The 27,700-nt window shown below is 48.7% G+C and overlaps 2 protein-coding genes across 2 annotated transcripts; one reads left to right on the top strand and one right to left on the bottom strand.

Annotated features, from left to right (window-relative positions):
• Positions 1-233: 233 nt before the first annotated feature.
• Positions 234-22,154, bottom strand: FOXO4 (forkhead box O4). The gene is made up of 3 exons (XM_065077713.1): positions 21,594-22,154; positions 9,560-10,801; positions 234-5,557 (listed from the first exon to the last, which is right to left on the bottom strand). Exons 1-2 carry the CDS (start codon positions 21,981-21,983, stop codon positions 9,578-9,580), a joined length of 1,614 nt encoding a protein of 537 aa, XP_064933785.1. The 5' UTR covers positions 21,984-22,154; the 3' UTR covers positions 234-5,557; positions 9,560-9,577.
• An 811-nt stretch (positions 22,155-22,965) lies between these two features.
• SNX12 (sorting nexin 12) lies at positions 22,966-27,604 on the top strand. The gene is made up of 4 exons (XM_013372014.3): positions 22,966-23,190; positions 24,944-25,039; positions 25,244-25,368; positions 25,823-27,604. The coding sequence occupies exons 1-4, from the start codon at positions 23,026-23,028 to the stop codon at positions 25,923-25,925; spliced, it is 489 nt and encodes a 162-aa protein (XP_013227468.2). The 5' UTR covers positions 22,966-23,025; the 3' UTR covers positions 25,926-27,604.
• The last annotated feature ends 96 nt before the right edge of the window (positions 27,605-27,700 follow it).

Raw genomic sequence — 27,700 nt, 5'->3', positions numbered from 1 at the left:
TGGCAACTAGGACCACACAGCCACTCGCTCATTCCTCCTCCTCCTGCCTCCCCCAGTGGGGTGGGGAGGAGAATCAGGGACGATCACACCATGACCTTTCCACCTCTGGCTAGCTGCAGGGCATTTCACCAAGGGGTTGCCCTAATACATAAGGAGGGCAAAGGAAAGAAGCAAGGAAAAAAATAACTGGTCCTCACCAGGGAAACAGAACAAACTGCATGAGACACAGAGCAGAGGATTACAGGTTTTTATTTGTCAAACATTCCCCCCTAGTCTAGCACATTCTACAGTCTTGCTAGCACAGATGGTAACAAAGAGCTTGTAATGGTTCAGAAGTTACATTGCTACAGAGAGCAAACAAAAGCAGAGATTTATTATGTAAAAAACTTTATCGTGAGAAATGGGTGAAAGAGTGCAGAGGGGATGGGGTGGAAACTATGTCAGCTAGTGGTGCCTGCCCTGTGTGCAGCAGATGTCTGTGCTAGCAATGCCGAAACCTTCCTGGGATCGCACCAGGTGAAGACTCCACTGTGCTGGAAGCATCATTTCACAGAACCATCCTCATTGCATTAAGAAGAAATGCCTTTCTTGAGAAAGCATTTGCCTTTCCGGAGAAGTGACCTATCTTCTACATAACCAAACCTCCCAAGACACCTCGGGGAGCACCATGGCACCAGCTGTGAACATCCCCTCCTACCACACACCATAACACTGCCTTAGCCAAAGAACCATAAATACAACACCATCGTCTCTTTCACCTTCAGCTTCTGCTGTCCCTTCTCCCTGCTTTACACCATGATATTAGATGTGATTTTGATTCCATCACAGATTGTTTTCCATCAACTACAGACATACTAGGGTTCAGGGAGAGACATAAAGGCTACTGAAGAGAGGGGATCCCTTTCTTGAAGGGCGAACAAGCTGTGGCAATGGGTTACCTCATGCTACCGAGCTTTCACATGGACAGATCTTTCAGGCTTCAGGAGACACCTCTTGCTTGCTTTTCCCCAAGTTAATCACAACAGATTATTCATTAGACATGCAACTGAGGCAAACCCTAAGATATCCCTGCTCATGTCCCAAAGTTGACTGATTTTTTGTGGGTGGACTGATTTTTTTTTTTCAAATGGGTCCAAACTTGCACATTATTTGGTGACAGTCTAGGACAGCGCTCCCAAAGGCACTCCTACCCGCAGCACCAGACACAGATTTCTCACTCCTGGAGCAAGGCTAACCCTGAAGCATTTGAGCATGGCTATAAATAAGCAACTAAGTAAGAAAATTAACAAATGATGATCTACATAAAAGCTTTCTAGGCATTTCCTTTGGAAAAGCTGATTAGTGCTACTTGCTTTTAGTATGAGCCTGGTTTATGAATACACCCGGGCTCTGGAACGCTCCCACTGCTTTCATTCCTCGCTTACCAGGATGATCTGACTGCTGTTATTAAAGCAGCACAGGGTAGGGGATGACATGATTTTAGACACACCAACAAGGAAAATCAAGGGCTCCAAGAAGCTTTCAACATTCCAAGCTCTCACAGGAAGCTGGGAGAATAATAAAATACACTTAAGTTATAAAGAAGGCTCAAGCAGTTTGCTAAACCCAGGTGTAAATAAAAGCAACAAGTCTGCCTCCTAGTAGCTCCATGGGTCTAGTTACCCAGTTCCTTCATGGTCCAGAGCTGCACAGTGGCTTCACACCATGCAAGATGGCATTTGATCCTCTGGAGTGGAGGAAACTTGCTACCTGAGCTGAGTGAGGACAAGGAAAACACATATAGTGCAAGAGTCTCCTGTCCACTGCCCTCAGGCACTTCCCCAGGAGCATCCGTCCCTATGTCCCCAGCCCCTTCCATCCCCACTCAGCTCACAGCTGCTCTCAAAATCCCAGCCTAACCCCTCTTTAGAGCAAAAACAAGCCCACAAGTACAGGGCCCCTGGTGCTAACACAGAATGAAGATCCATCAGGACCCCATCCTGAATCCAGCAGCAGTCAGTAGCAAACACTCTGGGCAAGAATACAAAAACCTGGGCAAGCATTGAGAAACCCCCTGCCACATGCAGCCTTTCAGCAAGCAGCAGTTTAGGAACTTTACATTAGTCTTCTGTGTTCTATGAGGAAATATCCCAGGCTAGAAAAGCTCAAGGTTTATGAAAAGGAAATTATTTGGGTAGGGGCTGGAGAACTTCCCAATTCTCTGCATCCTTGCCCTCCGTGCCCATGATGTGAGCTATTCTGCTACACATACAAACAAGAAGTTGCCTGCATGAGCCTGCAACATTACATTCATGGTGTATCGAGCACTCCCAGAGCACCAATAGTCTCCCAAACACCATCCTCAGCACTAGAATATTCTCAGGCTTCTTCAGCCACTGCCAGCTCCTGTTGTATCTAGACAGAGAGCACCAGCACGGACTGCCACCAGACAGAGAAGTCACTGTCAGCATGCTGGTACAGCAGGATTCCAGCCAGAGGTGCTCCTGTCTCCAGTGCTGTCCCCGGGACAGGCAATTTCCCAGGAGTCTGGCCTGGGAATATGGAAAATAAAAAACAGTATGAAAATAAAAAAATAGGTGTTCTATTCCTTAATAAAAGGAATAAAAGGAGAGGGTGTCTTAAAAACTCGCATTGTAGGGTACCAACCACGATGAGCTTTGGTGTACTGGGGCTGCAGCTCCTTCAGCTGGAACAGGCTGAGCACACGTGCTAGCCAAGAGTACATCAGATCTCCCCAGGGCACGGGGTCAGGCCAGGTTCCCTGTGCTGTCACACCTATGGGACACCTTGGAACAGCCAGAAGACAGCACTTCTTCCCCACAGACCAAGCCAGACAGAAACATCTCACCGCAGATCTGCAGGTCTGAAGCACTGGTTACTAATACTGTCCTTTCTATTGCTTTGGGCTCTGTCACATATAACATGATCCTGTCACATATAACATGATCACACATACCAGGGTCTTCTCCTTTGATACATGGCTGGGAAGCACATGCAGCTAGTCAACTTGCTCTGGAGATCATGGCACTCATGTCCCCTCAGGGCCCAAGCTGAAAAAGTGGTGTATTACGTGCCAAATAACACAAATCCTCCCAGATTCAGTAGTTACAGCCCAAAATGGCTGATTCTTCTTTGCAGCACGTGCCGTCAGGTGTTTGTGGAAAGGGTATCTCTCTGTTCATGTAATGAACTAACTGCAGTGAGAATGTGCATCCATAACTCAAGTCTGCAAGACCTGGAAACCCAAGTCAGGATCTTGCCTTTCTGTTTGTTTGTTACAGTGAGGTGTGGCCAGACATGCAGACTGTGGGTAAATTTGAAACATACCACCATGAGGTCTGCCATGACAACAGCCTTCAAAGCAAAGGTTATCAAGCTATTCAAAGGCTTTGATGGTAGAGCACGCTGAAGATAAGACTGTTGAAGACTCGTTGTTGCAGGTAACCCGACAAACCACTCCTCTTCCAATCTCCACTCAAATGAAAATGAAACGAAGGCCACAAACACACAGCAGACAAGGTGGCAAAACAGTATGGCTGATGACACTGCATGATACAAACCTTCAGAACAGAAACCACCACCACCTTCAGAAAGGACAGGATAGGCTTTCTGCCAGACCAAGCCTATCAGAACACCATGAAAGCACCACGTCTCCCACAGATCCTGCCACTGCAAACACCAAAAAGGTGAGAGGAACATGACAGCTAATGCTCTGAACTAACCTCTTGACTCCCAGCTTCTGTCCTGCAAGAACCAAGAGACTGGCCAGGAGCCCAGGCACGTCCCCAGGGCTGTCCCTACAGGCTTCAAGTTCACCAGCAGTTCGCAGAAACTTCATCAAGAAAATTAAAACCTCTGGAAACCAAAAAGCAAGCTACCAAATACAACTGATCATTTCCCTCCACAAGGGCTACCCAGAGCATCAGCAGATCCAGCACGATCCAGTCCACACCATCTTCTTCACAGACTAGGGAACCTGTCCTATGTATCAGCCACAGTCCAGCTACTTAATGGATTAGCCAAGAACGAGTGCGCTATTAATGATTAGCGTTCCCTAACGTTGTGCTCTTGGTTTGGCAGCGATGCCCAGGCGAGGACAGAGGCTGAGGAACCCCCAGGTACCCCCCAGGTGCAACCCTGGTGCCCTTCCCATTTCTCCAATGACATTTTCAGCTTCTTGGCCCAAAATGCCTTTGGCCTGCCCCCTCCCATACTGTAGTGTTATCTGGTATCAAGGGGACAGATGCAGCAAATGTGTTGGGTATTTTTGTGTTTTTCTTTTTCTTTTTTTAATCCAATAATCTCATTTTCAATTAAAATATATAATATATATTTAAAAAGGTTTAGAAAAGCTTCTATGTAATTTGCAGCTACTTTTACATATAGATTACAATAATGTACAACTTTTCCCCAGGGTGGTTTGAAACCACGGGGACCTGCTGATTCTTGTTTCTCAAGTCATATACATTATCCAACATCAAATGCGTTTGTTCCTAATATCGACCTAAAAAAAGAAGTCTGTCACTGGTACCTTCTCAGAGGGAGAGATGCCTAATACGCCTAATGGGGACACACTTAACATTGGCTTCATATTCACTGTAGAAAGTCCTCAGATTAGTAAAAAAATATTTCATCTATAGAAAATGCCCTTCTGAAAAGCAGCCAGAGCTCTGTTAAGGCCACACCCAGGCTTTCCATTTCTCTGCTGTAGTAAGACAGATCAGAAACAAACTCAAAATGATGTTTTTATGTCCCAGAAACAGCTATTAGCACCTGTGCTTATTTTACAGCAGCCTGGTGTATCAGGAAAGTGCTGAGAACAGCATAGGGACTTCTCGAAACATGCTTCCAACTTAATGGGGCTCAGTTGGCACAGTGAAAAACTCCGTGTCCTCCTGTTCCACTCAGGTGGACAAGAGGAAGCCTTCTACACCATGACTCCCACCCTTCCCTGCAGAACACCAACGGGTGCTCTGCAGATGGGCACACCGAAACCAACCCCCTTTTCTCACAGGGCTTCCACCAACAAGCTCCTTCCGATTCCTCTGCGAGTCTGTGGGATACCAAGTGCACATCTGGTGGCTGAATGAAAACATCCGACTACTTTGCCCCAGAGGGCAAACCAAGTGAGAGCAGAGCCAGCCCTCTGCCAGGCCGAGGCACTGGGAGCTTTCTGCCGGAGCAGAGAGAGGACAGCCGTCGAGAGATTCCTCCAGCAAACCCAACTCTTCACATGGGAAAACGCTGTTTGCCTGGCACAGAGTATTCTGGCTGAGGTTTTCACCGGGGCTCCTCTTTGGACACGCACAGCCCAGGGTTTCTCCAGATGATCCGAGGCAGGGTCAGGTTTGTAGGAAGAGCCATGGCACATAACAGGATTATTATTTTAGAACTCTTCCTGTTGCAGCCAGATGCAGGTTGCCCCTTCTTCCCAGCTGGGCAGCCCCTTCTGCCCAAGGCATGGTGTGCAGGGAAACCGAATCCAACGTGCTCCATTCTTTTCTCTGCCAGGGGTGGGAAGTGAAGTCAGAACCCGATGTTCAAATCCTGAAGGACACTAGGAAGAAGAAAAATAGAGTGAATGGTTAGATCTCAGCTTCAGTGGGAATTCTGGATGCATAGATAAGGAATTAGTTACTATCAATCAGCCCCTGCTGGTCGAAGGATGCCAACTTCCAGCAAGGAACACATATCACAAGAGAACTTGATCAATGGAGAGTCAACCAGAGGGTGTAAGTGCTCAGGTCCAAGCTTCAGGGTACAATTGAGGCAGAAAGACAAAAGAAAAGCACGAAGGTCAAAAGCAAGTACTCCTGTACTCCTGCTGACAGCAACAAAGGTCTGCAAGATAAGGAGGTTTAAAGAAGAATTTGGCTAACACCAGAGGCATTGCAAGAAAGCAGCAAGGAAGAAGAAAACACCTCTTCACCTTTAGCACCCACAAATATAAATTGGTAGAGAAAAGACTAAGAAAGGGATTTTTTAGAGATCATACACTGAAACTGTTTATGCTTACCCACTTAAAGAAATCCTGTATCTACCTACGAATAATTAAACATTCTAGATATCTCATTTCCCTGCAAGTCTCGAGATCCCTTCTCGGGTCTTCTGACTCACCTCAATGAAGCTGCCACAACTCGTTCGAACAAGCCTTAGAATAGGTCTAAGCACTTAAAACACCGACACAAAATGAATCCAACCGGTTGCATCCAGTAACGGTGAGCGTGACAAAGTTGTGGAAAGGAAAAGAAGCTACAAGAGGTAGTCAGCCCCGAACAAGAAAAAAACAGTAACTTAGAAGCCAGAGCAACAGGCTACTTTGGGAAACTGCAAGTTCATGGGGCTTTTATTTATATATTAATGTTCTGGTAGACAAAAATATTGGTTTTGGACCAAACATAATTAGACAGAGAAAACCTTAAGTCCAGACCAAGCTGGGCAAGGGATAAAGAGTCTTCCAGGCTACGAATCTATAGGGAGTTTTGAACAACTAAAGATCTTTAACTGGTATCTACCAGGAGAGTGGATGGACTTCACACTCGTCAAGGAGGCACAAACTGTACCACTGTACAAAAGAGGCAACTCTACTCCCAGGTATCCCTCCTACTGGCTTGCAGAAATAACACAGAGGCAGATGAGCAAGGCCAGAGGCCCTGAGCTGCCCAGAGACAGCTGGGTGGCCACCCACGCTTCCCACGACCAGAACAGAGGACAATGAAGGTAAGACTGGTTGCCCATGATCCAGCACCTACATGCCATGGTCTCATTCCAGTTGTGGCTACTCTTTTCCCATGACCTTGCTCACTAAGGCTCCTCTAAGTCACTCGGTACGGCTGCCGCATCCAGAGCCTTAACCAGTGAAGGGTTAAGGCTTACAAGTGAGCTGCAGCTACCAGACAACAGCAGCTGAAATTGTAGAATTTCTATTTTTCTTAGCTAAAGAAAGCATTCACACCCCAACCTTCTTCTTCTGCAATTAATAGCAAGGTTTGTGGGTGCTGCATCGCTGCTGGGCAGAGGTGAAGTTTCCATGTCTGATCTCCAAGAGACAGAGGCTTCAGACAGACTCCTGGGGAAGCTGTGGACAAGGTCTTTAGCATTTATGGCAAGAAGAGAACAAAGTCATGTTCGCTCTGAGCACTACGGGTAACAGCAACTAGCTTGTGTCTTCCCAAGTACTGCAGAGAGACTAAGCACTTCCTTCCTGAAGATCTTCTCTTGCCTATAAAGATAAATATTTCCCCAGCTCCAGTTTCATTCTGGCTGTTCAAATCACAGAGTGAGGTCACTGGCATTTATTGATGAACAGTTTTTGCTCAGCATTGCACCCAAAATTGGCTCAGAAGGCTACAGGCTAAGCCCACAGTAACTACTTGGAAGGACAGCTTTAGGTTAGCAGAGCAGCTTTTTCCAACGTGAGTTTAACATGGAAAAAACACATTCACAGAAGCGATATGAAAGGAACAATATCTAGCAGCAGCCATGCTTCCCCTAACAGCAATTTCCAGACAGGGACGCCAATAACCCACTGCAGTAACAGATTGAAAGGGATGACGCAATCTTGATGTCCTCAGACACTGATGTCTGCAGCTCACTTGATTTTAGAACTTGTAAATTTAAGAAAGCATTCTGTCTTCTTTTCCCAGGGTCCTTCCTGGCCTCCAGGAACACTCCCATTTCTCTCCACACACACCCTGTTCCCCCTTTCTTAGAAACCTGTCCCACCTCTCTGTCTTGGCAGCATTTTACACAATACTTGCTCTCCTTTGGGGAAAAGCTCTCCTTCATCCCACGCTCCATGACTTCCAGGATACAGGCAAAACTGAAAAGCTTTGCAAAGCTCAGAAAAAGCAAACATAACCTAAGGACAGAAGAAAAGGCTTGAAACAAAGCACACAGAACAGGGTGACACTCCTCCAAGTGCAGTGCTGCTGCTAAGAATCATTCACCCAGAGGTGTGCAGGTGCTGCACCTTCTGCTGACACACAATATTCCTTCAGAACTTGTTCCATATCTCACTCCGCTCTTGGAGAGCATCTGTCCAGCATCCTTCCCAGAAAGTACCACTTCATGCATGGAACAAGGCAAATCCAGAGTTTCCAACATCAGATAGCTCCTCTGTTTTGATTAAGCAATTCACATTTTAAGTATGAAATAAGATGGAACAAGATCATAACCATGCTCTTAAGAGCTCATGTTTTCCCTCCTAAGCGTTTGAGTATAGCCACATCTTCACCAGTACTATACCCTACCCTTTGATAAACATCGCCTCAGCTTCTCTGCTGTACACTCTTAAAAAAAATAAGCTATACCTGATATTCTCTAGACAGAGGTCTTGTCTATCCAGCCCAGGTAATTAACACACCCAGGAACAGCTTGCATATGTTTTGAAAACACGCCAGCGAATAACATTTCACCCCTGCAAAGTCAATGTATTTCCCAAATATGATGGCCTGTCCTCACATGGCATGAAAAAAAAACAGAAAACCAAAAAAGCCCAGAACAATATCCAGTGCAAACACTGCTCAAAAGGCCACAGCCTCTGTTACTAACTCACAAACAGTCCTAACAAGAATGAAGGATGCCAATGTTGTGTCAATCAAATTTGTCTTTCAAATCAAAACTTAGTTTCCATATTCCACCTAAAGTTAGTATATTCAATTTAAGATAGACACTCAATAATTCAGCAAGAGCATAGTTAACAAATGCACAAGACTATTAAAACACTCATAACAAAACAGAAAAGCTTGACTGGTCCTGCCTCCCTCTATAGTAAAGAGATCTCTTGAGTACAGACAGAAGAACGTAACTAATAAATGAAATGCTAAGCAGCGTGGTGGGATTTGGAATAAGAGGGAATTAAATTGCATTTTAAAAGTCAATATACAGTGATGTATCAATATTCATCCACACTGCATACTCCCGTTTCCCATTCCAATAACGGATACGTAAGCAATTCAGTAGCTAATGCTGATGAACCTTTCCAGACTTTACAGACACTATCCCAGATAAAGGAAGGGCAGAAGGTCTGATAACTGAAAGCGATTGTGTCCTGCTACACACAGGGCAAAGCAGGCTGTCATGGCACAGACATGCTTTGCAACATGCAATACATACTAGAAAATTCTGCATGGATAATAATAACCTGGATAGAAACACAACATGTGCTTGGCTCAGTTCAACCGCTCTCTATATATAGGATCGTGCCTTTAGTTATCGAATCAGCATATGCTCTCATGTCAGCTTCAAAGCTATAGGCATTGCATGGCAGAGATAGATGTCCTGTAACACGGTCATCTTTGGTAACACGAAACAACAGGAATTTCATTCAGGTCTACTCCATACAGTAGTTTAATACCTGGTAAGTTACATCTCCCTACCTTCACACAGCTTTTTCTCCTCCTAAAATGGGGTGCGGCTCTCTCAGAAGTCTTTTACTCAAAGGGCACCTGCTCTTCCAAAGAGGTATCTTTAACTGCTGCTGAGTTGGGCACAGGAACTATCTCAGACACGGCTCTTCCCACTATAGAGCTGTGGCATTTTACATCACTACACATACCTTTTTGTGCTCCTGAAGTTAACTTGGTACCCAGGTCTGGTTGGAGGCCTGCGAGGTGCTGGGATAGTTGGGAGTAGACAGAATGGGTTCAAAATTGAAGTCCAGTCCTTCTCCATCCATGAGTTCACTGTTGATTATGTAATCCATATCACATTCAAGATTCTCCATGTACATGTCAACGTCCAGGTCAATGGGCAGCCTGTCCTGGTTCAAGCCCAAGGGAGCAGGGCTGGCAGAAGAAAGAAGCAGTGGACTCCCCAGCTGGACCGACTGGGCAGTTGTTGCAGAAACTGGAGCCTTCAAACTGATGATGCTGGCAGTGTTCTGAGGAGATGTTACCATGGGAAGCGTTGATGGCAAAACACCGGCACTGACTGGTTCTGCCTGCTGCTCTGTAGGCTTTCCTCGTGAATCGCCTGAGCTCATCTTACTCTGGGTGGTTTGTCCACCTAGAAGCAGAAGAGTTTGGCTGCTCATCCTGTTACCAGTCTGCGGGAGAACTGGATCCACCTGAGTCATCATAACATCCCTTGGAGGTGGAGAGCTGGGTGTCAGAAGAGCTTCCAAGGTCTGAGGGGCAGTGAAATGGCTGACAGAACTCTGCAGCGAGATATCAACAGGGTTAAACAGGGAATTGCCAAAAGTAGTGGTCTGACCAGCCGCATTTGGGCTCCGAAAGGAAAAGCTGGAATCTCTCTGGATCTGACCACTTGAGGCAGATTGCTGGGTAGATAACACGGACGAGCTGGGAGACATCAAATTTAACCCATCGATGAGCTCGAGTTCCTCGGTCACAGTTGGTGGAACATTGCTGGATGCACTGGAGTACACGAGAGAAGGAAGCAGCTCTTCATCGTGAAGGTCATCCGGCTCCGTCAGGATAGGAGAAAGTCTGGCACTGATGGTGCTTGCATTGGAACTGGTTCGAGGCCGGAAGGTGTTCCACACATCGGAGTCCTCGTTGCTTCTTGAGGACGGGCTCCCAGGCCACTTAGGGAACTGGGATCCAGGACTGTCAGCAGTGGATTCTGGAGCAGACTGGAGAGGAGGCTTCTTTTTAGATGCTTTACCTCTCACTTTTGCGAGTTTGCTGCTGTTGTCCATGGAGGCAGCTCTTCTTCTTGGTGCTTTTCCACTTTTACCACCCTCAGGATTGAGCATCCACCAAGAGCTCTTCCCTGTGGCTTCATTATGGACTTTAATGAACTTGCTGTGCAGGGACAGGTTATGTCTAATAGAGTTCTGAAAATAGATTTTAAAAAATTAGAGATGAGTACCTGACAGTTGACACACATCCCATCCAGAAACTTCACAAGCATAAATGCATTCAAACAGTATCTAGAGAAGAAAGTTATAACAAAGACCTACCCATAAAAACCTGCTATTTCTGCCTGAACACGCTTGACAGCACCAGCAGGTAGTGCCATGTCTCACTGCAGCACCAATGGCGAAACTACCATGAAAACTAGCAGCTTCCGGCTAGCAAAATACCAACATGAAAACTTTTTCAAGACTATACGGAATCTGCAAAAACTTAGTGTACCACAGAGTGAGTAAGCAAATTCCCAAACACAGCGTGCAACTTCAACATGAGCCTCACTGAATTTGAGCTAACGCTGCTCCCACCCTTCTGCCAGCCCCGTTAGCCAGCATAAGCCTGGCTGAAGGTTTTAATTTTTATATGGCCAGCATACAGATGGATTCAAGCACAGCACAGCAGTAAACCAAATCAACTGGGTGAAGGGAAATGGCAAAACACTTCTAATTCAGTATACCCATTACCATCTTCACCCTAAAATCAGAAAAATAAGAGAAACTTTGTGGAACAAGAGTTCCAGTAATCCTGGCAGCCTCACTCTGCAAGCAGCCAGGACACCATCCTCCATGTGCCTTTCTAATGGGGTAAGATGTTCAGCAGATAGAGAACTCCCATGCAGCACATGCCAGTTGTAGCCTCTCCCATCTTCCCATTTGGCAAGGCACACATCCCTTGCCTCTCCTAACTCCCTCCTTTTGGTTTAGTTTTGCTGGAAGCTGCAAGCTAACATATCTGTCCACTATCAAACTGAATTTGCATCCTGCAACTGATAAACTCCCTGGTATTTTAGAATCAGCAAGCAATATCAGTTTGAGCAGATCCTCCCTACACTCCCCTTAAGGCCTGTGTTGCACATTTGTTTGATACTTGCATTTAATTTGTTCAGATGGTCAAATTACACATTATTAAAGGTGCTACACTGGCAGCATAACAGCAGTCCAAGAGCAACAGCTTTTTCCTAAATCTAAAAGGTATATAGCAGCCTTCAGCTTTCATGCATGGTCTCTAAATTTTGAACAAAGTTAACTGTGCTTTTATCATCCTTTCCCACCACCTCCGAACACGGTTCTTTCCTGCCTGCTGCCTTCCCTCTCCCCACCCTTTTCCTCTCGGAAGAAGTCCTCACCGCGCTAATTTTGGCCACATCACCAAAAGTACTATCCTAGAACAAAGCAGATGTGTTACAGATTAATAACACAGGCAGAGCAGAAAGTTTTCAGGGAGGAGGAAGGCGGATGATTCTGCATTAGTTTTCATTTCAACCTTTAACTGTTGAGGACTGGGACAAGACTGCCTCCTTGTTTTGATCGGTATCAAAGGACACGTTTGCTCTTACTCGGACAGCACCCCAAGGGTTACTGCAGAGCCAGGACCTGATGCAACGTGTCAGTCAATGCTCTTACATAGTTTTATTAATTGAGCTGTTCACAGTAATAGCTACAGAACAATCCTGCCTGGCATCTTCTTTAAATAAAGTTTTCTTTTCTTCCAAGTCTCGAAAAAAGTAATTCAGACTGGTAACCTGTCTCCTGCTTTCATTTCCAAAGAATTGCCCCCCTTTTTCCAGGTAAATGGGCATGACACTGAATGCATATTCCTGCAGCAGTAAGAATCACCAGGTAGTCACTGATTTTTCATTTATTCTGAAAGTAACTTGTGAACTCATGACGACACTCAGTCCCATCAGGAACGACCCAGTAGCTTGTACACACAGTATACATTTACGCTCTCATAACAATTTATTTTTTAATTCAGTTTACTAAAATGGGATTTTAAATGAATAGGTTCAGGATATAAAAATTTCACAACTATCCATATTATGTTTATTTTTCATGCATGACTACAGCTGGGTTTTAATTCCTGTGTCAACAAAAGCACACTGCACTGGTGCAAGTATTTATGCACCGGTGCAAGTATTTCAGTAACGCTGAAACCTCAAGAAAATCAGCACCACTTCAGGTATTGTAACTGACAATTTCAGTAACTAGTTTTCTAGTTTTTTGGCTGAAAAGCAGCTGGAAATATGACATCTTGGAATAAGACTAGGATTCACATGAACACAGATATGCAAAGACTGATAACAGTCTCAAAGTGTTTTTACATGTTACTGCTAAACTGACATAATGGCTAATAGCTGAAGAAACAGATAATTGCTGGACCAATTCTCCCTTTCTTATCCTTGAGCTCTCCTCCTCCCGTAACACGAGCATCTGTGACCCTATGAGTTGGTTCAAAGAGCTAACCCAACCAAAAAGCAGCCCTATCCTCCCCTGAAAATTACTGTTCCTGTCTCTTTTATCTCTGACTGTTTTTTGAACAACCTCACTGTGGGCGTCAGATACCGAAAACTAAGGAAGAGACCAGAATATGTGGTTGGAGGCAGAGGAAAAAACCCCAGCACTTCTTACATTAGGGTTAACTGCTGTCAAAACTGCAATGCCTCAGCTGTCACTTCTGCATCTCTCCCGCAGGCTTGGCGAGGCAGCTCACCCTGCAGCACCCCGAGTCGTACACATCTGCGTGACTGAGCTCACCTGTGAACTGGAGACTCGAGTCCAGAGATCCCAAAACAAAATCAAGTGATGCACCTGCCAGCCTGGGTGCTGCGAGACAGCACAAGAGATTCACACTCGCATACCGCACGCTCCCCAGCACAATAATGCACCTGCTAGAATGATTTAATACACCTAATGCATGGAGGGCACCCTCAAATCTCACTGGGAAAGTGACAAATCAGTTGTGCTAAACTAATCTCAGAACTCCAAGTCAAACCTGAGAGGAGAGGAAACAAGAGAGTTCAGTCACCCAGGCAACCCTGACGTATTTCCTTTCTTGATGTTAAGCAACTCAAACCAGAATCATACAGACAACATTAACTTTTCACATGCTCAGCTTTAGCAGTGGTTCCTCTGAGCACCTGCATCCCACACAGGGTCTCGACTCTGTAACATCTCCGACTGTAAGGCAGCGTGACCTGAAGGAACAGACACAGGCAGGAATCCTTCAAATCTTTAGGGACCTTTTCAACAACTAGCTAGGAGCAGTTCTTGCTGTTTATTCAGATATCTTATAGAGGTTCTTATGGCTCAATGTTAAGTATTGCCGTGAAAAAAATGCCAGTCTGTGTCTCTAGTCCATCACGGATCAAAGATGATTCCTGTAAACCACATTCAGGAAAAAAGTATTTGTCATTAATTTCAGAATTTATGTAAAATATAAAGTTTGGCTAGAGACATTTATTGTACACTGACGGGTGGACCATTCACTAGGTACCAACCACTGTGTGTACAACCCAGGATATATGGATCAGCCAGAGGAGTGTGCCTAGCAGCATACACAAACTATTTTCTAGATCTCAGTTACCACAGCATTGAATTTTTTTCTTTTATGAAATCCCCTACCCCTATTTAAAGGGCAGGAACACTCCTCACCATTGTACTGGGCCTGCCCCAACACCAGTGCCAGTGCTTTGGTCTCAGGACGGGGAACTAGCCATGGGAACTGGCAACACAACCCAGCAATTATCCTGCCCAGTCAGCCTTCTGGATACCTGCCACAGACACTGAGATACCCGAGTAAATGCACAAATGGGTCATACAGAAGACAGAATGCCAGTGACAGTCTTTCCAGGGGACTACACAGCTTTGTAGGTAAGGCTGAGGTTATCCACCATAAAACTAAAGTTTTACTCAGAGCAAGCCAGAACATTCAGGATCATTTGTTCAGACTTCAAGGTTCCAAATGTTAAAAACAAGCTTAAACCCACCCTCCTGTGATGTACTTTATTCTAAGCCCCGATGTGACAGGAGCAGAGGGAGGCTCTGGTGCCCTGCCGGGCGCTCAGCCCTGCAGCAGCGGCACATGACCTGCGCTAACAGAGCGCCCGGGGCCAAGCACAGGCTGTGCCGAGACACACACAAGAAACAGTGGCTACCCTTGAAAATTTTGTGCTTGCCCACATTTGCCTGCATTTTTAATCACTGCTCTCTAGCACCAGGGCCATTCTCCCAGGAAATGTCAAGTTTCTACTACAAACCACAGAGGCACCAGATTTCTTAACAAAAAGGCGCTCTCAAGAATGAGCAACAACAACAACAGCAAGAAAGATATGCAATCACTGCAGCTGCCTGTAATACACTTGCCCTGCCTCGGAGGCATACAAAGAACATGGTCACATCCCAGCATGAGGCTGTGTTCCAAAACCAGGCCTATAATTGTGCCGAATTATCATTTGTCGTGGCATTCCTGGGAGGCTGCAAGGGAAGAACGCCCCGCCTGCTGCGTTTGTCAGTGCCCGTCTCAGCGCTCACCCGGCCATCTGGCTCCAAAGGCTTCAGGAAAAAGTCTCCGTTCCTGAGATTTTGCAAACTTAGGCTCCAGCAAGTAAACAACTGCTCCAGAGCCAGAGCTGAGATATTTCCCCAGCAATCTCCTTCCAGAAGGCACACGCGAGCACAGACATCAGGCTCGGCAGATGAGGAGCTGTACCTTGGGAAGAACGTTTTCCTTTCTGCAATTTTTCAATGGGAGCAAGAAAATCTGGCTCTCTAAAAAAACCAAAGACTGAGGTGATTTACAAGTTCACCAAGACAGGCAGGCATATATAACAAAAGCTGCTCAAGATTAGATAGAGCAGAAGAAACTTGTTGGAACAAGAAAAACCAGCAGTTCAGGAGCAGCCGTCTCCAAGGACTGCCTGGAAAATTAAGCTGTACTACAAGGAATAATCTTTCGGCAAAGCAGTTTTCCAGAACAAACTGGCAGGGAGCAGGAAAGAGCAGCTGCATAATCTTAAGGCAATCAGACTGGCATTGCACAGGGCAGACGGACCTTCATCAAAAATATGACCTCTCCCCAACTTCTGAGAGGGACAACTACACTATATAAGACTTCGAATTAAAAACAAAACCAAATGAACAAAAAAAATCCACCACCACACACAAAAATAATGCACAAAACTTCCATAGTTACTCAGGGCACTACACCTTGTTTGGAAGAGGGGGCTATTAATGTCACTTTAATGAGGGCTAAGTATACACTGATACATTGCAATGGTGGGCCCTCACTGCAGTTGCCTACTAGTCAGTAAGTTTGATCCCATCTGAGAAATAGGACACCTGGTGACCCCACACTTGCACCATCACCCTGTTCCTGTGCACTGCCACTGGCCTCATTTTCTATACCCAGCACTTCACCATCCTCCCATCCACAACACCCTGCCAGGCCCAGCTGCCTTCCTCCCTTCCCACCGGGCCCTTGCCTAGGCCACACTACTTACTGCGGCCAGATCACTGAAGAATTGGGTTAAAGGGTAAAAGATTCTGTTAAAAGAAAGACTGATGGACAAAAGCCACCTGTGCTCCTCAGATTTCCATGCTAGACTCTTCACTACAGCCTCTGAACCACCGTTGTTCAGCTCCTGTTTGTTATTTCCCCCCCTGTTTAAGGAAACCCAGAGAGGCTGTCAGCAGCCGGGACAGAGAACATCTCCCTGCTGCCAGGACGAGGCACATTGCTATCACCACATGAACACATCTGGGGGCACACGAGGTAATGGCAAGAGTCCAGCAGTTCCACCCACCCCGGAACCGAACGGCCAAACCTTCCCTTCCTCTCGCAGGACAGCAACTTTCAAGAAACTAAAATAATCCAAACTTAGTAGAAAGCAGCACCTACAACACCACTAAAGATTAACTGGACTTTAAGTACTGAGGATGACAGCAATGACATGCCTCTCCTGATTCCATTTATAACACACAATTCTTCATTTTCAGTGTCAGAAGGTTTAAAGGGGAATTGCATAATTTCTGGAAAATAAATAACTGGATAACAGGAATTGTATAATTTCAGGCATGCGAACCTGGGAGAAAACACTGCAGGCTTTCTCAGCAGAAAGCAGCCACCTTTCCTCCCAGACTGAGGTCAATGGCTCTGCGCAGAGACAGACCCAGACTCCAGACTGAGCCTCCCTTATGCACAAGCCTGCATCAGGCTGGGTCACAATTAAACTCAGCATCTTAGCTCTGAGCAGAGTACAAGTTTTATGTTTCCTTTTGCTTTATGGCATCAAGTCAGTTACGCCTCAGTGAGCGAAGACAGGGAAATATTTTTAACATCTTCTCAAACCATCATCTTGAAATTATCATTACCAAAAGTCAAAAGCAAACCTATGCAAAGCACTCCCACCCGATGTTCCTTTCCAGATAAAGGGTTACTTTGTGAAATTAAAGAAAGCTCTCCTGATAGTGATTTTGGCCTTTACCTGTCCATGCTAACAAGCTACAATTCTGACAAGTTTGAGCCAATACACCTTCAAGGATACAGGGACACTCCAGCACAGTCCAGACGGATATAAGCAAACAGCTAATGTGGCTATTTTAGGAACAGACCATTGCTTTTTGTTGTAGAGCTGACTACAAGAAACAAACGAACAAAAAAACAAACCAAAACTGGCTACCAGCAGTCAACACAATAAACTTTTCAACTTTACCAAAACAAGTGTTCACATCATTTGTTATCTACTGAACTGCAATCTATTTGCAAGGCATAAGGATAATTTGGCAGAACCCACCAGCTGCAGCACAGAAGAAATAGTCCAGCAGACGAACAGGCTTGCTTTTGTCTGCTGGTCTATTACTGTTTCATGCAGGAGCTTCAGAGGACCACAGGATGAGCAGCTGCTCCAACCTGAGGGAGCTCTGTGCATGTGCCAAGTGACAGCGAAGTCACCATCACAAACTGAATTGCAAGGAAGCACCTGAGAGCCCTCAGCCAGGTCTCTTGATCCGTCTGGTCAACAGTTACTGTCAACTACATGCAATATGCATGTAACACAAGCATAAAATGGAAGGGTTTAAAGTAAAATGCTGCTCACTGGAATAAATATTAAGAGGTAGCTGAGCTTCTGGATGAATGACACCTTCTGTTTCAGGCAAGCAGAATGCTTGTTAATTTTTAATTTGTAATACAGCCACTTGAGTTGTTTCACATATGGATGTGTATGTATATGTATACATTTGAGTAGAGGTGAATGAGAAGGACCAGAATGCAAGGTGTGACTTCAACTTCCTATAACTAACACAGTACTGCAGAATCATTTGTTCTTTCCTTTATATTGGCAACATAGGCAACATCTGATTTTTGTTTCAGTGAAGTATCTTTGGAGGGTGTAAAGGATGGGTTTAAAGTTCATTTTGTTCCTGCAAGGGGAAGACAACAGCTTTGGGAGATAGACTAGTCCTTAACACTACTCCTCGCTGGGTCAAACTTGCTCCTACATATGGATGCAAGAAATGCAACAACCAGTGCGAACTGCGTCTGCAGGGTTTATGCACTTCTACTTCATTCAAACTCTCAACACCTTCCTCCCTCAAGTAATCTCAAAGCCAGAAGGAGTTATCCTCTTATCCACAGAGCAGCTTGCAGGCACGAAGGGGAAGATTACAAAGAAGCCCCATGACACACACCTGCCTCTCAAGCTGGTTAATTCTTAACTTGGGCTGAGTTACTGCAGGGAAAAGACAGGCTGCACACCCCACAAATCTGTCCTGTACAAAGCGTGTGAAGCAGTTCAAGAACAGCAAACTGCACCTTCCTCGAAAACATAGATTCTTCCGGAATTCACCGAGGTTACACCCTGGCAGCCTGTAACAGCTGTATTTCCCCCAATTGTATAGTGGAGTAGGACAGCTATAAAGTAATTACAAAGTAACAATGAGTTTATGGGGTTTATATTAACTCAAGTAGATTAAAAAAAACATTCTTAAAGACACATTTATTTTCATTTCCCATTTAAAACTCTCTATGAGAACTACACTACATACAAATTGGACGTATTATCAGTATGGCCCTGCCCAAACACCACAGAAATACAAGAACTCTAAAAGCTATAGTACTATCTTAAAAGGCATCACAGTGCTCAATCAGCATTTAGCGGCAGCTCCACATTAACTTCCTTCATCCAAACTCAGTCCAAAACTGAGAAATCAGTAAAGCTAAAACAACTCAAGAAGTTTTTGTTTTACAACTTTAAAAATATGCAAGCAGAGCTTCTTAGCTTTCAAAATAACATGGAACGGCAAAAACAACAACAAAACAGGCAGGTCCATTCCTCAACTGAAGAGACATGTTTTGTTTATTCAGTTTGTCTTATATTTACTTTAAGTCCACAAAACAAAATTGAACTGATTTGATTGATTCTACGTCTTTAAAACTGTAAATGTCTAATCTGCCTTCATCTAATGCACCTTGGTGCAAATAGACTAAAGTAACCAAAAAAACCAAAACCTCTTGCGAATCTATATAACCGCAGGTTAACTGCATGTAATCTATATAACTGCATGTTAACATAAGCAAGACTAGAAGTCAGAGCTCTGTGGTCACATGTGATAGGGGACACGTCCTGCCAAGAGATGTGAGAGAGTGAGCAGGGAGGAAAACGGTGCAGAGGGAATATACCACAGCTCCTTTTGCCTCTCCTGAGCACGTAAGAGTAACTTAACTGCACACCACCTACGTATCAACCCAAGCTTTGACAATATTTGTTAAAAATGAAAACAAGCTTTTCTGAGACTTTCCCCTGGCATTTAAATAGTTTCAACTGTATTCCTATTCTGTCTGCCAGTTAAAATTAAGGGGTTTAAATGGCCCTAACCATAAGACAGGCTGATTCCCACCACAGCTGCTGTTGTTCTGTCCTCCCTCATCTTTCCTGGCAAAAAGTTTCTGTTCTCTTCCCCTACCAAAGCCAGCCTGAATTAATCCACTCCCAGGCTAAAAAACTAGAAATGAATTTCACAATGAGAAGTCATCATAGAACAGATACAGCAACAGCGTCTGAGCAGGGACCTCAACCCTTGTAGGCGCACAAATTCTCATCTCTGCCTTTCTGAAAGTTAAATCCAACTGTATGTTTCCCAAAAGTCATACACGACTAAAACACAAAGTAAAACCAGAAACCGACGATCTCATTACACGTGAACGAATATTACAAAAGAACAGCCATACTGAATCGAGCCACAAGTCTACCTACTCCAGCATCCAGTCTGGCAGGACACTTCACTATATTCCACCTTACCCACAATATCTGGGGATGCATTTCAGAAGCCATGCTGAGCTTTAGTCTCAGGCTCTACTGCCAAACAGCTACAGACACATTCCTGAAGAGAAAATGCACCAGTTCCATAAACTGTTTGCCAAAATAATGTGACTCCACACAGCAGCAGCAACAGGACCAGGACAGCACGCCTAGCCTGAGGAAGCAAGAACTATCTTTCAGTGAGACCACCAAATCTTCTGAAGAGAAAGAAAATTCACCCAAGCACTGTCCCAAATCTGAACTTAATAAGGAGGATCCAACTCACACTCTCTAGGAACTGTCAGTGAGCCAGATAAATGGGAAAGGTGAAACATTTTGTACCAACCTGTGCCAGCCTAAGCTGTGACAGCTGTGTCCCTCTCACCATGTCCCTGCCCTCTCTCAAGCAAACATTTGCACTTATGCAGCCACATGGTGTGCCACTTCAGAGAGCTGAGCCAGCTGAGAGCTAACCTACCAGAAAAAGCTATTCACTTTTTTTTTGCAAAATTAAGTCCCTGTGCTGACTTACTGCTCGGTCATACAGGCAGAGGAACGTGTGGCTGGAGTCATGGAAGCCCCAAAGCACAGTGGCTAATGCTGCCACAGAACTGCAGCATGGGCAATCTGCTAACCGAGACCGCAAACGAGAGGTACACTACAAACAAGAGCGTGGCGTTAAGTGTAATTCCAGTCTGCAGCAAGAGGAATAGATCACACTCTTTAGACTCCAGTCACCATGGCATCCACTGCGATATACCAGAACAGCCTGAGGGCTCATTTCACATGCCAGCTCTCGCATCTCCCCTTCTCTTTGATGGAGTTTGTTTGACTAAGGAGAATGGGAACATCAGGCTGGTACCTGCCGAGGATGGAAACTGAGTTTAGCTCTTTTAACAGAACTCATTTCCCAAGTGAAAAGAGAAGATTATGTTGAGAATTTGGAGCAGTATATTGCTTTCCCTTTTCCAAACTCGGCAGAGGCCCTCAGTCCCTGCACAGGCACTGCACCAAGCACTGCTCTGGGACACAGCACTTTCTTTAAAGGGAGGCTCTTGAAAGCCAAGAATGCCTACTATGAAACAGTTATTTATACTTGGCTTTAACACAGTCAGGTCATAAAGAGCCCTGGCCTTGTATTTAAAAAACCTTTAACTGGCACTTTGTTTTGCGCAGAAGCTTTTAACTGACCCTCGGCTCCTCTCCTGGAAAACATTCCAACCGCAAAGGGCGCAAGGAGAAGCTACACAGGGGCATGCCATAACCATCCACCCAGAGAAGCCCACCCCTCTCTGCTCCAGCTGCACAGAGCTCAGGCTGGGTCTAACAAGACCCTGTCCCGCACTCAGGGGCAGGCAAACCCGCAGCAGCCAAGCGGCTTCGGGCAACTCTGCTCCCCGGGCTGCAGCCTAGGGACCAGGTGCTGGCACCGAGGCTAGGTGCGCTGAGCCGGGCTGCGGCCGGGCGGTGACAGGTGAGTGCGGGGCTGCGCGGCCGCCGGGACAGGCAGCAGCACCGGCTCGGGAAGGCACCTCGGGCCCCGCTCCTCACCCAGCCGCCCCGTCCGCCCCAGCCCCGCCACCCCGCGGGCGCCCCGCCGAAAGCCAGGCCCGTCCCTCCCGCCCCGGCCCGGCGCGCACCTTCCAGCCGGCGGAGCTGTTGCTGTCGCCCTTGTCCTTGAAGTAGGGAACGGAGCGGACCATCCACTCGTAGATCTGCGCCAGCGTGAGCCGCTTCTCGGGGGCGCTCTCGATGGCCTGGCTGATGAGCTCGGCGTAGGACTGGTTGCCCCAGGCGTTGCGCCGGGAGCCGCCCTTCCGCGCGGCCGCGCCGCCCGCCCGCACCCCCTCGGCCCGCCCGGGCCCCGCCGCCGCGCTGCCTGCGCCCTCATCCGCGCCGCCCGCCGCGCCGCCCGCCTCCGCCGGCGCCTCAGGCCTCGGCAGCGGCCAGGTGCAGGAGCGCGGCCGACTCTGCGGTTCGAAATCGGGGTCGATGTCCGGCGCCGCTGCGGCGCCGCCCACCTCCGCCATGGGCGCCCGCCTCAGCGCCACCGCCGCCAGGTGCGAACCGCTCCGCCGCCGCGCATGGGCCCGGCCCGGCCCGCCGCCCCTTTGTGAGACCCGGGCCCCGCCGCTGCCGCGCCGCTGTGTTTACCAGGGAGCAGCGCCGCGGCCTGCGCCTGCGCGCGCGGGACACGCCGGGAGCGGTAGTCCCGACGGGGGGGCAGCGGCCGGCTCTGCCCGGCCAAAGGACTACAGCACCCAGCATCCTCCGCGCCGGAGAGGCGGGGCGGGGCGGGGCTCCGACGGGTGAGCGTGGCAAGCGGTGCGTCAGCGCGACTACAGCTCCCAGCGGGCACCCTGGCGGCCGCGCTTACATAACCGGCCCCGTTACCGCTCACTGCCCCGGAGGGTGCTGGGCCGGCGCCGAGAACCCGGCGGGAGGAGCCGCTCCTCCGCACGTGCCCTAGCGCGTCTGCGGCTCTCTGGGGTGTTTGGCCCGGGAGTGCTGCTTCGCCCGTCACGTCACGGATGAGAGCCCGTTTCCGGGACACGCTCCGGCGCAAGGCGTGACGGGCCCGCGCCCTGTCCCGGTCCGTTTATCAGGACCAAGTAGTCAAGTTCCGGGCCCCTGGCACGCCCCGCATCATACAGCGGCGGGGGCCGAGCCCGCCCAGGACGCTGTATTGCTTAGACTCTACGTTCGTTTTTCGGCGGCGCGGCCGGTTTTCAGGCCAAGCACTCAGCGCAGCCAACTCGGACTCGGGTTCTGCGCCGCCCCGCGGGGATCCCGGCTGCGGCAGCCTGGGAGGCGCGGGGCGGCGGCGAGAGCGAACCCGGTGTGCAGGTTCCGGGGCAACGCCATGCCCTGCCCCGCACCCTGAATATCTGCTCCACTTATGCAGGCGGCGGCGCAGGCGTGCGCGGGCGGGGCGGTGGCTGGGGAGCCCCGAACCCTGGATACCCGCCGTGTTATGCATGCGGCGGGCGGGCGACGCCGCGTCGTGCGCGGGCGGGGCCGGGCGGGCTGCGGCAGCGGACCGGGCGGGGCGGCGGCGGCGGCGGCACCACCATGTCGGAGGCGGCGGTGGCGGACACCCGGCGCTTGAACGCGAAGCCGCAAGACCTGACGGACGCGTACGGGCCGCCCAGCAACTTCCTCGAGATCGACATCTTCAACCCACAGACTGTGGGCATGGGCCGCGCTAGATACACCAGCTACGAGCTCCGCATGCGGGTGCGGCCCCCGTGGGGCGGGCGGGGGGCGCAGGCCTCAGGGCCCGCTGCGGGCCGTGGAGCTCTGTGCGGGCCCAGGAGGAGCTGGGCTGCCCGGTGACCGGGGGTATGGCCGCGAGGGGCGGCAGCACTTGGTGCGCGATGCCGGGGGTGTCAGGGGATGGCCGGGGTGGTCCTGTCGGGACGGGAAGCGGCGGTGTCTTCACAGGGAGCCCGGCCAGGGAGGCCCCGAGCAGCCCGGGCGGAGCTCCTGTGGCTTGTGTGCGGCGGTGGGGTGCTGAGGAGGTGGGTCCTAGGCCTGCAAGTGCCGGGCTGGCGCTGACAGCTTGCCTGCGACTTTCTGGTGGGCCGGGGCTCAAGGTCGGAGCACTCGCGGCTGGTGGGCTTGCCAGGCCCTTCGGCACCCAGCAAGGACTGGTATGCACAAGGACAAGGAGGGTACCGCCTCAGCAGGCTTCTGTTCTCTCTCTACAGCTCCAGGCCTGGCAGTTGGGCACCATTGGGTGGTTGCTGAGCAAGGCACAACTGCGTGCAGCTGGTTATCTCAAGCAGGGCAGGAATGCTAGCTAGCAGTATCTTGGGACCTGATCACAGTGCAGTCTGGCTACTGGTTCTGGGTCAACTTGATCAGTTTACAAAGAGCCTGTGATACAGGACTGCGCAGAGCAGGCTGAACACTTCTTACAGAGTTCTCTTTACTGGGCCTTAACTGAGCTGAACTGCGGACCTCTTCACAGCTCTCCATCTGATAGCTGAAGGAAGGAAAATTGAGCTTCCTCTGAAACTAACTACCTTTAGTGTATGTTACTGTGCTGATGTCAACGTCTGTTCATAGTATGATTTAACTGTTAAGTCTCTACTGCTTTTCAGAGTAATTGGATGTTTGCTTTTCTTCTGTTCTGATGCTTGGTTTCCATCAGCCTGCCAAAGGGTGCCTGGCAGGTGGCAATGAGAACCTCTTAGTCCCACCAAAAGTAGCTCTTGTGGAGATGCTTTGAAAGCAGGTGGTTTTATTTTGCAGACCTCATAAGAATACAGTTACACGTTTTTCAGCAATACCTGTGTAGATTTGGGTGCTCCTTGTCAGAAGGTTTTGCTGTCTTAGTTCCTTGAATGTTTCAGGCTGTGTTCACAGGGTAAAGGTGAAGTTACTGTAGCTATCAGCTTTTAGACTCTAGTGGCAGGGGAGAAGGGTGGGGAATTACTGCACATTCCTCCAGTGACACAAGCCAGATACGAAAAAGCTGCTTGCCTGTGTAGGGTAGGCGATCTCTCCTGAAAGAAGATTGTATCACGAGATCTGGCCTTGGACAGTTGCAGGAACAACATTTCCTTCCGTAGTTCTTCCATGGAAACACCAGTGTCAGGGCAGAGGTTCTTTTGCTCTGCAGGCTGCTGTCAAGCTCTCTTGTAAATCGCTCCAAAATGGAGTGAACTCAGGGAAAAAAATAATCAGCCTTCTCTGTATTGTGCACCGGGTTCCAGCATGTGCCCTTGGGAGGGGGTGTGATCCTGAAATAGTCACTTGAGGGGGAGGGAGTGGCTGACTCTAAGTAGCCTAGTAAGTGCTTGCTTGATTCTGAAGGGCTTCAGTGCTTGTGCTCTGTCCTGAATAAAGAGGCTGGGTGTTCTCGTGATGCCTCCTTTTCGGGAGGGCTTCATTTTCTAAATGCAGCTTTGGGTTTTAATTACATCTTGAAATACTGTCTGGATTCCAAAGCAACCTGCAAATGAACTACTTCTCTTCATTACAGACAAACCTCCCAATCTTCAGATTGAAGGAGTCGTGTGTGAGGAGACGATACAGTGACTTTGAATGGCTGAAAAATGAGCTGGAACGAGACAGTAAGGTGAGGCCTGGCTCAGAAGTACCAGGACATGTGGGAACAGTTTGGGCTGTGATCTTGAGCTGTCCAGAAGAGAGGCTGTAGTGGTGGGCAGCTCTTGGTGCTTGATCTCTGTCCATGTAATGGGGCTGGAGATGAGTGTCAAACAGCAAAGGGCACCTGCGTGCAGGTAGCTGTTCTACTGACAGGGTGATTCTGTGCTTTCAGATTGTAGTGCCACCGCTGCCTGGAAAAGCTTTGAAACGACAGCTTCCCTTCCGAGGAGACGAAGGCATTTTTGAGGAGTCCTTCATTGAAGAGCGGAGACAGGGACTAGAACAGTTTATTAACAAGTAAGCTTGATGTCCTGGGTTGGCTGTGTGCTGCCTTTCTGGCTACTGCCAGTGGAAGAGGGCTGGCTGGGAAGAAGTCTTGATCTGCTGCACACAGGTGCCATGCTAAAAGATGAAGTGATTCTGAAGCAAATCCTGCCTTGGGTGTGGGTTGGTTTCAGTGCTCTCATCTGAGAGTGAAGCAAATATTAGCAGAAACCAACTGGCGGAGTAATGTTGGCTCAGGGTGCTCGTGTCCTGCTGCAGGGCATGGTGTGGGAGGGAACACCCTGTGTTCAAGCACCTCTTGCTGTCCCTGTTGCACACCGATCCGGTGGCCCTGGCCTGAGCCTGGTGTGCTTGGAGCTGGCCACCTGTTAGCAAGGAAGTCTGCATTCCTCGCTCCCTACAGAGAGCGGAGGTGCGGGGGTCTTGGTGGTGGCTGTACTAACCTCCATGTCCGATTTTCTTCCAGAATTGCTGGACACCCACTGGCACAGAATGAGCGCTGCTTACATATGTTCCTGCAAGAGGAGACTATTGATAGGAATTACGTCCCAGGGAAAGTGCGCCAGTAGAAGCACCTGGCACTGTCTTCCTCCATTCCACCCTCCCTCCTGCAAAAATGACATTTATTTTTACACTAAATCTGTCTTCTCTGAACCAGCTTTTCCTCTCTCGAACCTCCCAGTTTGTTCAGTATTTTCCTCTTTTGTAACTGGCAGCAGCTTGTTCTACTGGGCTCTGGTCTTAACCTAAAGGTATGAAGATTTATGCAAGTGAGCATGTTGTCCTGCACCTAGAGGCAGATGTGAATAGGTGTGGAGCAGGAACTTGCTTGTGGTGTTGTGTAGGAGCTGCCTCTGTCCCTCTGTACAGGAAGGTATGAGCTGACCTTCACTCCCCTGTCCGTGCAGCCCCAAGCATCTCTGCAGGAGACTCGGAAGAATAGCAGTTGTCATGTTGGTCAGTGATCGCATCAGGTATTAGAGTTTTAGTAAAGCTTATCCAAAACAGTGAGTAGGTGCCTGGGTGTGTTGGTCTTCTGTCCACCCCATTCACCCTGCATGAAACCCCCGTTCTTCACTGTCTGGAAGTGCTGAGACCCAAGCCTACTCTGACCCCACACTCAGCCTCCTGCATTAGAGACCCGTTTGGTGTATTCCTGTTAATCCCCCTCCTTTCTAACATGCTGCTGGCAGCTCGAGGGGTTTCCATGACGTGTGCTCTCATGATGCTCTGCTTGGGCGGTTTGGCATGTGGAAGCTGGGGTAGCCTGGGCTGTAGCAGTACTGGGATGCCTTGGCTCAGGGTTTAAAAAACGCCACAGCTTGCTCTGCTGCGGGCTGGCGTGGTGGTGTTTCCAGCGGCACCCTGCTCAGCTGAGCTGTGGTGACCTTATCCTGTGCTCCAGCTGCAGTGGGGAGGAGGTGGGTCTGGCTGAGGAGGAGCAGGAGAGGGCTAGTGGGGGCTGTTGTCGTGTGCGGCCCTGACAGCTGCCACAGGAGGAGCCCAGCGGTGGGGCTTGGGCTTAGGCCACCTCTCCAGAAAGGGATGGCAGAAAATAGCTGGTCAGTCCTGGGTTAGATGTTTGCTTACAAAGCAGGAGAAGTAATAATGTCTTTTTGTGTGTTCTCCCCTGTTCTGCAGTCAGCTAGGCAGTTACTTGTGTGGAAGCGAGGACACGAGACTGGTCAGGGAAGCATTCAGAGCTTGAGGGGAACCATGAGGCTGTGACTTGCTGCAGCAGAACTGTCCTTTGGAGGCTCCTCCAGCTGCTACAGCTGCAATGAGTGAGGTTGGCCTCAGCCTGGGGGTCTCCTCAGGTCAAGGCTGACTGGTTTATAAGCGCTTGGTCACTTTGTGGCAGCATATTTGAGCCTTTCTTGGAGCGTAGGCCTGCAGTGACTGCCCTTCTGTTCCTGCCAAGCATGTTCCCCAAGGTCCCTGTCGTGTCTCCTGGGTTTTCTGGTGAGGAACTGTCACTGCTGGGCAATAGGTGGCTCTTGAGGAGGAGGAGAATTCGCTGAAACTGGGAGGGAACTGCTCCCGGGGCCAGCTCAGCCCGGGAAGGGCTGCAGGGCAGCACAGAGGCTGGTGCCAGTGGAGGTGGCCGCGGTTCAGCCCCCGTCCCCCCGCTCGGGGCAGCCCCTTTCCTCCTGCCTGTCCTGCCGTGGGGCTGCCATCCACCCAGCTGTCTCCACCCTGTCCAGTGTAACGTCCAGGTTCCGTTCACATTAAACCACTGTGAAGCCAACTCTCTGCCTCGTCCTGGGGGCTGCGGGGCGGGGGGAGCACCGGGAGGGGGCGCCGTGAGGGGGGAGTGGTGCTGGGGCAGCAGCAGCATTTAGAA

This window comes from Columba livia, chromosome 12, assembly GCF_036013475.1.
Source record: "Columba livia isolate bColLiv1 breed racing homer chromosome 12, bColLiv1.pat.W.v2, whole genome shotgun sequence".
Classification (NCBI taxonomy): domain Eukaryota; kingdom Metazoa; phylum Chordata; class Aves; order Columbiformes; family Columbidae; genus Columba; species Columba livia.
Note: the sequence above shows the minus strand (reverse complement) of the source record. Positions and strands in the feature narration are given on the sequence as shown.

Bases quoted from the DNA above. Each gene is read 5' to 3' on its own strand.
- SNX12 (XM_013372014.3), top strand. From the start codon at position 23,026: ATGTCGGAGGCGGCGGTGGCGGACACCCGGCGCTTGAACGCGAAGCCG. The intron at 23,191-24,943 runs GTGCGGCCCCCG...TCTTCATTACAG, and splicing joins GCTACGAGCTCCGCATGCGG to ACAAACCTCCCAATCTTCAG. The intron at 25,040-25,243 runs GTGAGGCCTGGC...CTGTGCTTTCAG, and splicing joins AGCTGGAACGAGACAGTAAG to ATTGTAGTGCCACCGCTGCC.
- FOXO4 (XM_065077713.1), bottom strand. From the start codon at position 21,983: ATGGCGGAGGTGGGCGGCGCCGCAGCGGCGCCGGACATCGACCCCGAT. The intron at 10,802-21,593 runs GTGCGCGCCGGG...ATCTATTTTCAG, and splicing joins ACAGCTCCGCCGGCTGGAAG to AACTCTATTAGACATAACCT.